The sequence below is a fragment of the Rhinoraja longicauda genome, chromosome 1 (genome assembly GCF_053455715.1).
Source record: "Rhinoraja longicauda isolate Sanriku21f chromosome 1, sRhiLon1.1, whole genome shotgun sequence".
NCBI classification, from domain to species: domain Eukaryota; kingdom Metazoa; phylum Chordata; class Chondrichthyes; order Rajiformes; family Arhynchobatidae; genus Rhinoraja; species Rhinoraja longicauda.
The window spans coordinates 87179031-87191624 of NC_135953.1; the positions used below are offsets into that span (position 1 = coordinate 87179031).

Below are 12594 nucleotides of genomic sequence, written 5' to 3' on the forward strand. Positions count from 1 at the left end.
CTAAAGTTACAAAGCATTCCTTAAAGACTAAAATTATTTTCATGTCACATTAATAATAAAGCTTGAAATGTAATGCTTCTCACAGCTGCAGTTTGTTATTTTTTCTTTATCCTATATTGTACTGTTGGATGACAATAGATCACGGGTAAGATAGGTGAGCAGAATTGATGGGTATGTGGTAAATTACATTTACGCAGAAAAGTGTGAAGAAGTACAAATTGGTTAGAAGAATGAGGAGAGGCACAATTTTAAATAAAGCTTTGGAACAGAGTAATGTGGGTATAAATCTACACAGATCATTGAAAATGGTAGGGTAGAATTAGCGAAAAATGCAAATGGAATCCCATGCATTACAATTAGAGGTATCGTGTACATGAGCAAGGAAGTCATGAAGAACCTTTGTAAAACACTTGCTCAACTGAAAGTGGTGCATTGTGTCTAGTTCTGTGGACGACATTTTAGTGAGAAGTGAAGGCCTTAGAGAGGATGCAAATTTATTGCAGCAATTCCAGGGATGAGGAAATTTAATTGCGTGATAGACCACAGAAAGCTTGGATTGTTGTCTTTGTAAAATAAGTGATTAAAAACAGGTATTTGACATTGCAACATGTACAGGCAGAGTAGAGAGAGATCCATTGTTCCCACTGGTGAGAATGAGAAAGAACTGGAAGACAAAGAATGAAGGTGGCTGACAAAAGAATCAAAAATACTGTGTGAGAAACTGTTTTCAAAGTGTGCCGTTGTCCAGAATCCACTGCCTGGTACTGATGGTGGTAGATTCAAAGGTAGACATAACATATAACAACTACAGCATGGAAACAGGCCTGTCCGGCCCTACCAGTCCACGCCGACCATTCTCCCTGACCTAGTGTCATCTACCTGCACTCAGACCATAACCCTCCAATCCCCTCCTATCCATATACCTATCCAATTTACTCTTAAATAATAAAATCGAGCCAGCCTCCACCACTTCCACCGGAAGCCCATTCCATACAGCCACAACCCTCTGAGTAAAGAAGTTCCCCCTCATGTTACCCCTAAACCTTTGTCCCTCAATTCTGAAGCTATGTCCCCTTGTTGGAATCTTCCCCACTCTCAAAGGGAAAAGCCTACCCACGTCAACTCTGTCCGTCCCTCTCAAAATTTTAAAAACCTCTATCAAGTCCCCCCTCAACCTTCTACGCTCCAAAGAATAAAGACCCAACCTATTCAACCTCTCTCTGTAGCCTAAGTGCTGAAACCCAGGCAACATTCTAGTAAATCTCCTCTGTACCCTCTCCATTTTGTCGACATCCTTCCTATAATTTGGCGACCAGAACTGCACACCATACTCCAGATTCGGCCTCACCAATGCCCTGTACAATTTCAACATTACATCCCAACTTCTATACTCGATGCTCTGATTTATAAAGGCAAGCATACCAAACGCCTTCTTCACCACCCTATCCACATGAGATTCCACCTTCAGGGAACAATGCACAGTTATTCCCAGATCCCTCTGTTCCACTGCATTCCTCAATTCCCTACCATTTACCCTGTACGTCCTATTTTGATTTGTCCTACCAAAATGCAGCACCTCACACTTATCAGCATTAAACTCCATCTGCCATCTTTCAGCCCACCCTTCCAAAAGGCCCAAGTCTCTCTGTAGACTTTGAAAATCTACCTCACTATCAACTACTCCACCTATCTTAGTATCATCTGCATATTTACTAATCCAATTTGCCACACCATCATCCAGATCATTAATGTAAATGACAAACAACAGTGGACCCAACACAGATCCTTGGGGCACTCCACTAGACACTGGCCTCCAACCTGACATACAATTGTCAACCATTACCCTCTGGTATCTCCCATTCAGCCATTGTTGAATCCATCTTGCAACCTCACTATTAATACCCAACGATTTAACCTTCTTAATCAACCTTCCATGTGGAACCTTGTCAAATGCCTTACTGAAGTCCATATAGACAACATCCACAGCCTTGCCCTTATCAATTTCCCTGGTAACCTCTTCAAAAAATTCAAGAAGATTAGTCAAACATGACCTTCCAGGCACAAATCCATGTTGACTGTTTCTAATCAGGCCTTGATTATCCAAATAATTATATATATTGTCCCTAAGTATCTTTTCCATTAATTTTCCCACCACAGACGTCAAACTAATAGGTCTATAATTGCTAGGTTTACTTTTAGAACCTTTTTTAAACAAAGGCACAACATGCGCAATGCGCCAATCTTCCGGCACCATCCCTGTTTCTAATGACGTTTGAAATATTTCCGTCATAGCCCCTGCTATTTCTGCACTAACTTCCCTCAATGTCCTAGGGAATATCCTATCAGGACCTGGAGACTTATCCACTTTTATATTCTTCAAAAGTGTCCGTACCTCCTCTTCTTTAATCCTCCTAATTTCCATCACTACTCTACTTGTTTCGCTTACCTCACATAATTCAATATCCTTCTCCTCGGTAAATACCGAAGAAAAGAAATTGTTTAATATCTCCCCCATTTCTTCCGGCTCAGCACATAGCTGTCCACTCTGACTCTCTAATGGACCAATTTTATCCCTCACTATCCTTTTGCTATTGACATATCTGTAGAACCCCTTGGGGTTTACTTTTACATTACTTGCCAAAGCAGCCTCATATCTTTTTTTCGCTTTTCTAATTTCCTTTTTAAGATTCCTTTTACATTCTTTATATTCCTCAAAAACCTCATTTACTCCCTGCCGCTTATATTTATTGTATATCTCCCTCTTTTTCCGAACCAAGTGTCCAATTTCCCTGGAAAACCACGGCTCTTTCAAATTATTATTCTTTCCTTTCCACCGAACAGGGACATAAAGACTCTGTACTCTCAAAATTTCACCTTTAAATATCCTCCATTTCTCTATTATATCCTTTTCATAAAACAACAATTTCCATTTCACTCCTTTTAAATCCTTTCTCATCTCCTCAAAATTAGCCTTTCTCCAATCCAAAATCTCAACCCTTGGTCCAGATTTGACCTTCTCCATAATGATATTGAAACTAATGGCATTATGATCACTAGACCCAAAGTGCTCCTCAACACATACCTCCGTCACCTGACCCATCTCATTTCCTAACAGGAGGTCCAACACTGCCCCTTCTCTGGTAGGCACCTCTACGTATTGCTGCAAAAAACTATCCTGCACACATTTTACAAACTCCAAACCATCCAGCCCTTTAACAGAATGTGATTCCCAGTCTATATACGGAAAATTGAAATCACCCACAATCACCACTCTGTGCTTACTACTAATATCTGCTATCTCCTTACATATTTGCTCTTCCAATTCTCGTTCCCTATTTGGCGGTCTATAATACACCCCTATAAGTGTTGCTAAACCTTTCTCATTTCTGAGTTCCACCCAAACAGCCTCCTTAATCGAGCCTTCTAGTCTGTCCTGCCAAAGCACTGCTGTGATATCCTCCCTGACAAGCAATGCAACACCCCCACCTCTTGCCCCTCCGATTCTATCACATCTGAAACAATGAAATCCTAGAATATTTAATTGCCAATCGCAACCCTCCTGCAACCATGTTTCACTGATCGCCACAACATCATACTTCCAGATGTCAATCCAGGCTCTAAGCTCATCCACCTTTCTTACAATGCTCCTAGCATTAAAATATACACATTAAGGGACCCATCATTTCTTATTCTCAGTTTATTTCTTTTCCCTTCTTTCTCTCCTACATATTGGGTCTGAGTGTTTCCCTTTTCTGCCTCCTGCCTCACACACTGCCTATTAGCTATCTGTGTTTGAGTCCCTCCCCCCAACCGTACTAGTTTAAAGTCTCCGCAGTTATTTTAGCAAATCTCCCCGCCAGGATATTGGTTCCCCTCGGGTTCAGATGCAACCCGTCCTTTTTGTACAGGTCATACTTCCCCCAGAAGAGATCCCAATGATCCAGAAACTTGAAACCCTGCTCCCTGCACCAGTTCCTCAGCCACATATTTATCCTCCACCTCACTCCATTCCTATTCTCACTATCGCGTGGCACAGGCAGTAAGCCTGAGATTATTACTTTGGAAGTCCTTTTTTTTAACTCTCTTCCTAGCCCCCTGAATTCTCCTTTCAGGACCTCTTCCCTTATCCTACCTATATTGTTGGTACCTATATGTACCACGACCTCTGGCTCCTCTCCCTCCCCTTTCAGGATATCCTGGACACGCTCAGACACATCCCGGACACCGGCACCAGGGAGGCAAACCACCATCCGGGTCTCCCGACTGCGTCCACAGAAACGCCTATCTGACCCCCTCACTATAGAGTCCCCTATTACTACTGCTCTCCTCTTCCTTTCCCTACCCTTCTGAGCAACAGGGCCGGACTCCTTGCCAGAGGCCCGGGCACCGTCGTTGCCCCCAGGTAGGCTGTCCCCCCCAACAGTACTTAAACAGGAGTACTTATTTCCAAGGGGTACAGCCACCGGGGTACTCCCTAGTCCCTGCCTCTGTTCCTTGCCCCCCCTAACAGTGACCCACTTGTCTACCTCCCGTGGTCTAGGAGTGACCACCTCCCTGTAACTCCTATCTATAACCTCCTCACTCTCCCTGATCAGACGGAGGTCATCAATCTGCCGCTCCAGGTTCCTAATACGGTCCCTTAGGAGCCCCATCTCGTCACACCTGGCGCAGATGTGGATGTCTGGAAGACTATCAGACTCCCAGATTCCCCACATCTGACACCCAGAACAAAAAACTGCCCTGGCAGTCATACTCTCCAAACAAAGCCCCGCGCTCGGTTACTAAACCTACCGCCCGGCCGCTACTCCAACCGCTCCAACCGCCCACCCAAAAGAACTGAGTGATCTCCTGGGAGAGGCGAAAAACCAGATAAAAAACCCAGGCCAATTTGGGAAAAAATCCGGGAAATTCCTCTCTGACCCCAAGCTAGGCGATCGAAACTAGTCCGGGAGATCACACAGGTCTTACTCCTTACTATCCCCACACACAATGGTGGTAGATTCAATGACATTTTCAAAACGGGAGTTTTGTATGAAAGAAAATGATAGCTTATAGGATGAGGGAATGGGACAACCTAAATTACTCCCATATAGAGGCTGCTGAGACCGAATGGAATGAGTACCACCTTCTGTGCGGTGGCCTGAGTGCAATTCTGCATTCACGTTGATGTCCAAGGCAAAACGTCACATTCTAAAATGGTACAATGTATTCTGTTTGATTGGAATATGATATAAAATGTAACTGGGATTCGGAGCTTTGCAAAGCCACCAATGAAGACTCAAAATAAAATGTAATAGCATTAACAGATGCATAAAGCAAAACAAGAAAAATAGAAGAGTTGGAACAAGTATGATTACAACGTGACCTCATATGTGTGAACCACAATAGCTTAAAATAAACTTTTGCTCTTTATATTAGGAATACTTTGTGACATGTGACTAGGCATAGTGAAATACTTTGCTTGCATACACAATGTATACAAATAGCGGTCACCTACGGTGCTGACAAATTTACAAAGCATGCCGGCTCCCCCTTTTGTTCCCCCCCCCCCCCAGCAGTCCCCCCACACCGGGTCCTCCCTTGTTCTTCGCCTCCCCTCTCACGGCCGTCCTCCCACACCGGGTCCTCCCTTGTTCTTCGCCTCCCCTCTCACAGCCGTCCTCCCACGCCGGGTCCTCCATTGTTCTTTCCTTCCCCCCTCACGGCGGTCCTCCACACTCTCATCGACCATGGGTCGACCCGCAAGGCTTCACCACCGCCGAGGCCCCATCGTTGCGAGGCTTCACTGCCACCGCCGCTTCACTGCTATCGATGCCATTGGCATATTGTTTATGCCAAAGAATTTAAAGATAAATGTGTACCATCCAAGAATGCAAATTGCATAAGAATATGGATATTAAAGTAGTATGGGGTTACTTTAATCCACTATTTCTTTCAGAGAACTTCCAAAATTTGGTTAGATGGTGAAAATACAGAATAAATAAAGAAAATACATATAAAGAAACTTCAAAATTCCCCTTTACTCTCTTCCAAAAGATAATCAAGAAGTAGCTCTGGATGTTGATAGTGCTTAAAAGGATTTAGTGACATATCTCAATAATATTTCATGTATCCTCAACCTGTGCCCACATAGTTCCATGTTTATGCTTACCTATTTAATCAGTAAATATACAATGAAAGTATAATATCCCACATTTTAAAGAAATAATAACCAATATGGCATTAACCATTTTTGATGAGTTGTTTCCAAAGTATCAATTAAGTTGTGAGGAAAATTAATTGTAAAGAGTGAGCCCACACAGCGACTGAGCTCAGGTCAGTTCATTTACTAACCTGCAACTGGATGTAGTAGAAATGAAGATTCACATACCTGTCCCGTGCTCCTCAGAGTCTCAACAGCCTGTTTATGAGTTACACCCTCCAGAGAGATATCATTCACAGAAAGAACACGGTCACCTATAATGAGTTGGCAAGACTTTAACGATTGCAGTAGTAAACTCCTGAACTTGCACAGGGCACCATCATAGGGCAAGATGCATTAACTGAACACATTTAAGTGATTTCCTACATCAATAATAACAATGGTGGAAGCACTCTCAAGTTGCTCAACATCATGGGATGCCTGAATAGCCATGTCAATGCTCTGTTTAAAATCCCAGTGAATTCTGAGGATGCCATGACACCAACCTCTGTTCCAATATATTTGTGTACAATCAAAGGTTCACCATATGCAGTGTTGTTGAACAGTGGGCTTTGGGGAAAGATTATCTTTGGTAAAGGCACAGCAGAAGACTTCCATACCTCTCTTTAGCTTTAGAGGGATATGAGTCAAATGCTGGCAGGTGGGACTCGTGTAGACGAGGCATGTTGGTGGCCGTGGGTAAGTTGGGCTAATAGGGTCTGTTTCCACACTGTGTCACTCACTCTATGATGGTTAATTGAAGCAAAATCACCATTAATGCATCATTTTGGACAACTTCTAAACATTGGAGACTATCATTTTAAATAAAGAAGTACTGTTTTTTTAAGATATTAGATAATGCAATATGTAAATTTGAATGTCCAACTTTTCAGCAGCAACTCGGAAACTCACCTTTCCTAATGCGTCCATCAGCCTCGGCTGCTCCATCTGGTATGATTGCTTTCACATAAATCCCACCATGCCGCACACTTGTGTTTATACCACCCTAGTGATAAGTAATACAATTATGTATAAAGGAAGGTAAAAACAAGTTTAACTGGTAAAAACAAGTATAAGCAGAATAATCTGACTTTATTAAAAAAAGTTTATTTTAGTGGAATTGTTCCACAGTAAATGAGAAAAAATTTAGATGGACAAAGCATGATAGCTGACAAATGCACTCACTAATGAGATGAGTGAAATGAAACATTTTTGAAAAAAGAGTATGCAAAGGAACAAAATACTAAGCTTCATATATCTCGTAAGAGAGGAGACAATTGACTGATGTGTAAAGAAATAATGGTCTTTAAAAATGGAACAGGATACACCAGGTAGAATTAATGCAGCTTTTAATATATGGATTTAGTCTATATAAAGGCAAACAATTATTTTTTATTTTGTCAAAGATTTCTCAAGCTATTTCTTCTTGTACGAAGGATGTTGGAACCTTTGATATCGCACATTAAGTGCTCACCAACTTACAGAATGAGTTGTGTTAACACAAGACATCCTGCATTTTCCTGAGAAGGTAACTATTAGGGAAAAATGTAAATTATGTTTTGATATTAGTCACATTTTTAAAAAAGGGGGGGTTTAAGGAAAATTTCCAAAGGTAGGTGAATTAGTAACAAGCTGGACAAGTTAGGGAAAGGGAAATTAAAAGGACTCATGATCGTAGAGGAAAATTTGTAATTCTAGAGCCAGGATTCACCATTCCTTTCTCAGTTCAGGGTATATTACAGGGCCAAGTACAATTAAATGTACACTTTAAAAAATAAGTCTTCTAAGGAGGCTTTTAATAAGATGGTTTTTTTTAACAGATTTTCCCTGAAGAGGTTGTCAATTTATTTGCCAATAATTAGTTCTGTTCGTATCGAGCATTCAATATCAGTTTTACACTACTGCCTAACAGAAATGTAGATGGCTTTTTATCTGTCCAACCAAGATGGGTCATCTTTTCTTAAATCTCTGAAAAATGCATGGCATATTTTCCAATAAATTTCTCTTGGGAATGTTTATTTTCTAGTTATAATTTGAGTAAAACTGGAAGTGGGAGACACAATAAACCAGTTCTCCATGCGCTTTGCAGAAGCTCAGGATTTCTAGGATTTCCTCAGGGGTGCAGACTTGGTCCAATATCATGTGGTCTTATACTTATGTGGACACGGGAGTAAGAAAGGCAGAGGTGAACCTGCTGCACCTTCTGCTTCATCTTCTCATCACTCCACCGAAAGAACACCCAAAGATAATTGATAGAAATGAGACATCAGATAATCAGGCAAAAGCACCCAGAAAAATGTGCACCTTTTCACTAGTAGTGTCCTAAGCAAGGTGTTCCTGTCTGAAGGATCTCTAGGTGTTATCCTCTCATTGGAGCATGGCTGCCATAGTATAGCAGCCAATCTTATTGCAATGGCCATTAAATTCCTAATCCTACAAATTCAATGTCCTTTAATACTTGGGTTGTCTGAGTGCATTTCCAATGTCCTTGACCCACAATGAGTTTGGAATGAATATCACAAATAACTTTAGTGTATGCAGCTAAGATACCGTGTCATTTTTGAAAACTGGTTTCACTGAATTTACATTCTACATGATCAAAATAGCAGTGGGCCGAATATCAATGATGAGATGGAGTACAGGAAGGACTTTGAGAACCACGTGACTTGATGCCAAGCCAAAAACCTCTCTCCCAATGTCAGCAAGACAAAGGAGATTGTGATTGAGTTCAGGAAGCGAAACAATGTGCACACCCCAGTATACATTGATTGTGCCGAAGTAGAGATGGTTGAAAGATCCATGTTCTTAGGAATAAATGTCACCAGCAATTTGTCCTGGACCAGCCATATCGAAGCAATGGGCAAGAAAGCTCACCAATGCTTCTACCTTGTTAGAAGGCTTATGAAGTTGAGAATGTGCCCCACCAACACTCACCAGCTTCTACAGATGCACTGTAGAAAGCATTTTATTGGGGTGCATCACAGCATGGTTTGGGAACAGCTCCAATCGAGCCCGCAAGTTGTGGGTGTAGCCCAGACCATCATGCAAACCAATCTCCCTTCCATGGTCTCCATCTACACTTCACACTGTCTCCACAAGGCAACCAGCATAATCAAGGACCAGTTTCACCCTGGTCCCTCTCTCTTCTCCCTTCTCCTATCAGGCAAAAGGTACAAAAATTTGAAAATACATACCTCCAGATTCAGGGACAGTTTCTCCCCAGCTTTTATCAGGCAACTGAAACATCCACACACCAGCTGGAGTGTGGTCCTGATCTCCCTTCTACCTCATTGGAAACCTTTGAACTATCTTTAACAGACTTTATCTTGCACTAAATGTTATACTCTGTACACAGTGGACAGCTTGGCAGTAATCATGTATAGTCTTTTAGTTGACTGGACAGCATACAACCAAAAATGCTTTTGACTGTACCTCGGCAAATGTGATTATAATAAACTAAACTAAAACGGAATTAAAATAGAGAAAGAGAAAATTGAAAACCTTGCCAAACAGTACCGTTACACTCATGCCCAAACTATTCTCTATTTTTGACAATTCCACTTCAAAAATGTCTCCTGGTTTTAGCACTGTGTTATTTTTCATTTCAGGAAGTGTCCTTCTTTTGGTCTTTTCCACTGGAGAATCCTATATGTACGAAAGTTAAAATTAGTTCAAAAAGCAATATGGAAAAATTAATTGGACTTTCCCTACTATAAATGACTTTGAAAAATATTATTTTTATTCTCTTTTCATACTCATGTTGCATAAATATAAATTAAAAGAATAAAATAATGTAAGAATTTCTAAAACTAGTTGTTACTATCCAATGTATCAAGCCTTTATTTAAAAAATTACATTACTACAGAGGGATCACAGATCGAGATATTAATTCTAGGAGGTAATTTCAAGTTTAATATGTTGTTCCCAAAAATATCTCGATGTGATTTTACAAAACAATGTGAATTGATTGTATTAACTCAGTAGCTTCAATGTATCTTCTGAGTTCCTGTATTTTAGAGTGCTATTAATGGAGCTTGAGAATTAACATTTTGGGGGCTTCCAGTTCCTGAATGCAATTTAATGACCTTTGATGAAAGAGTGTATAAATTAAAATAAAATCAGCAGTCATGACTTTCCCTCCTTTGTTCTAACCAGTCTGGTAGACTCGTGTTTCACAAATCAGCTATAGGCAGTTGTTTAATTGGACCAGCCTTTAGAAGAAGACAAGGGAAAATGACTAAAGCAAAAAATAAATTTAAAATACACAATGTTGAAGCCCGTTCATTCACAGGAAGTTTTGAAGGCTGTTTTGCTCTGAAGCTATGGGTTTTGGAAGAATGATATCAATTTGAAGCAGTGTTAAATTTTGTGAACAATGAAATTAGCAGAATTCATGGTCTATGCATAAACACACATCAGGAATTGTAATAAAGAAGTTGTGGAGTTGATTTTTAGCATGTAACATTTTCAGAGTCCAAGGTAACATTTATAAAGCAGCCTAATACCACAGATTTCTCCTGAAATAACCGCAGAATAATGGAAACATTTTTAGTTTTAACAAATTAATGTGGTATTGATAATGCAGAAATTGAGTGTGCAAACAATGTAAAGATTTATGATTTTAATGCAATGATATAAGGAGGATAGATGGGTGGTGGAGGGTGGAGGACTGAGTATTCAAGGTGAATAGCCATTGAGACATAAAGGAAGGGAAAGATCTTCTGCCATTACCAGCTATATTGAAACAATTTCTTTATTTCTGGTCACTTTCTATAGAGATACAAAAAACAAATGGTTCAACAAGCAGTAGAGTGGTGCAAACCAGCCAATAATGTGAGGAAAAATGCATTACCTTTCCTGGGCTTTGTTGCTCTTGACTGCTGGAATATGTGGCTTCATCCATGTCAGAATCACCCCGATCAGAGCAATCAGTTTCTTTCGGCTTTTCGACATTAATGCTACTTAAAAGCCCAGTGCTGTTTAGTACTGTTTGAATCACATCCTGCCTTGTGCTTTGTAATGTTTTGCAAGACATCTCATTTCTGTGGAAACCCTTCACTTGGCTTTGTGAAAGCCCAGCGCTTTCAGTTCTGGAGTCCTGGGAACTGGTACTTCCTCTTCGCTTTTCTTCAGATAAAACCGAGGAATGAATGGGATGAGGTCTCTGGTAACTTTGTGACTGATTATGTTCTTCTTCTGAAGAGACCTCTTCATAATCCTGTTGATTCATTTTAAGACAAGGACTCCTTGACTGGCTCCTCATTCCTTTTTTACTGGAAGGAGACGCTTAACAATAAATAATAAAAAACAATTAAACTGTGTGAAGCAATAACCTATCATTTGGATTGGAAACGTAGCAATTTTAAACAGTTCTCAGTTAAAATAGTATGTTTGCGTATTCAAGACATCTTGAGTGTAAGTCCTCATTATGTCCAAATACATTCAACAGCTCCATGTTGTGTTTGCTACTCAATTATACAGATTTTAGGTACTTAAAAATTAACTGGATTTTTTGCAAACAATTATACAAATTTGCAAACAGTAAGTATTATGTTATCCTGCTCAAACACCAAGGAAATTTCAGCAATTTCAACCTCTACAAAACAATTCTGAAATTTGACATTACTGCAATCATTTTGAATAGATGGTCATTTTCAACAATGATAAATTATTTGCTTTGCAGGACATCAGATGCCAATTTTAAAATCTATCTTGTCTTACCATTCAATAGATGGTTTCAATCTACTCCCCTGGTGAACAAGATCCCACCCATGGTGTGGGTACATCTAACCTGCACTTGCAGTCCTTGCAACCAACCCACCATCTAGTTCCATGTCCAGGGGCAGAGATCCAGAGCCTGTGTGAAGCTCACTTGTTTTTTTGGGCCAAAGTCCCTTTCTGGGCTCCGATACTAGGCCCTATAGCAGGTACCATCATAACATTTAAGAGACATTTGTAGAGGTGCATAGATAGGATAGGTTTAGAGGGCTCTGGACCAGGCTTAGGCAGGTGGGACTAGTGTGGATGGGGCATTTTGGTCAGCATGGGCAAGTTGGGCCAAAGGCCTGTTTCGATGCTGTCTGACTATGACTCTACAATAATGATGAGCACAGATATATTAAATGGGTATAGAACTGTTGGTCACAGGTCTGTCATGGTATAACACTGGGTTACACCATTGTAGCAATGTGGTGTGTCAATTTAATAGTGGATTAACATTTTTAGTCAAAAAATCTTTCATCAGAACTGAGCATATAATTTCTGGTTAATGAGCTGTCATCAAGAATTTTCACCTCGGCTGCCACACATATAGTTCCACTCCAAGAGATTTATTTGGTCATCCTTGAGGAATCACGAAAATCACAATGCAGATGGTGATGACCATTATTTTCCTTAATCCAATGCACTGTGTC

General features: G+C 40.5%; 1 protein-coding gene across 1 annotated transcript in view; it reads right to left on the reverse strand.

Annotated features, from left to right (window-relative positions):
• Window positions 1–12594, reverse strand: part of ptpn13 (protein tyrosine phosphatase non-receptor type 13) — a 211947-nt gene that overhangs the window by 74504 nt on the left and 124849 nt on the right. The window contains exons 23-26 of the mRNA XM_078401914.1: window positions 11034–11467; window positions 9698–9826; window positions 7094–7187; window positions 6371–6456 (exon numbers count right to left, since the gene is read on the reverse strand). Coding sequence (XP_078258040.1) covers window positions 6371–6456; window positions 7094–7187; window positions 9698–9826; window positions 11034–11467 — 743 coding nt within the window. The remainder of the gene's footprint in view (window positions 1–6370; window positions 6457–7093; window positions 7188–9697; window positions 9827–11033; window positions 11468–12594) is intronic.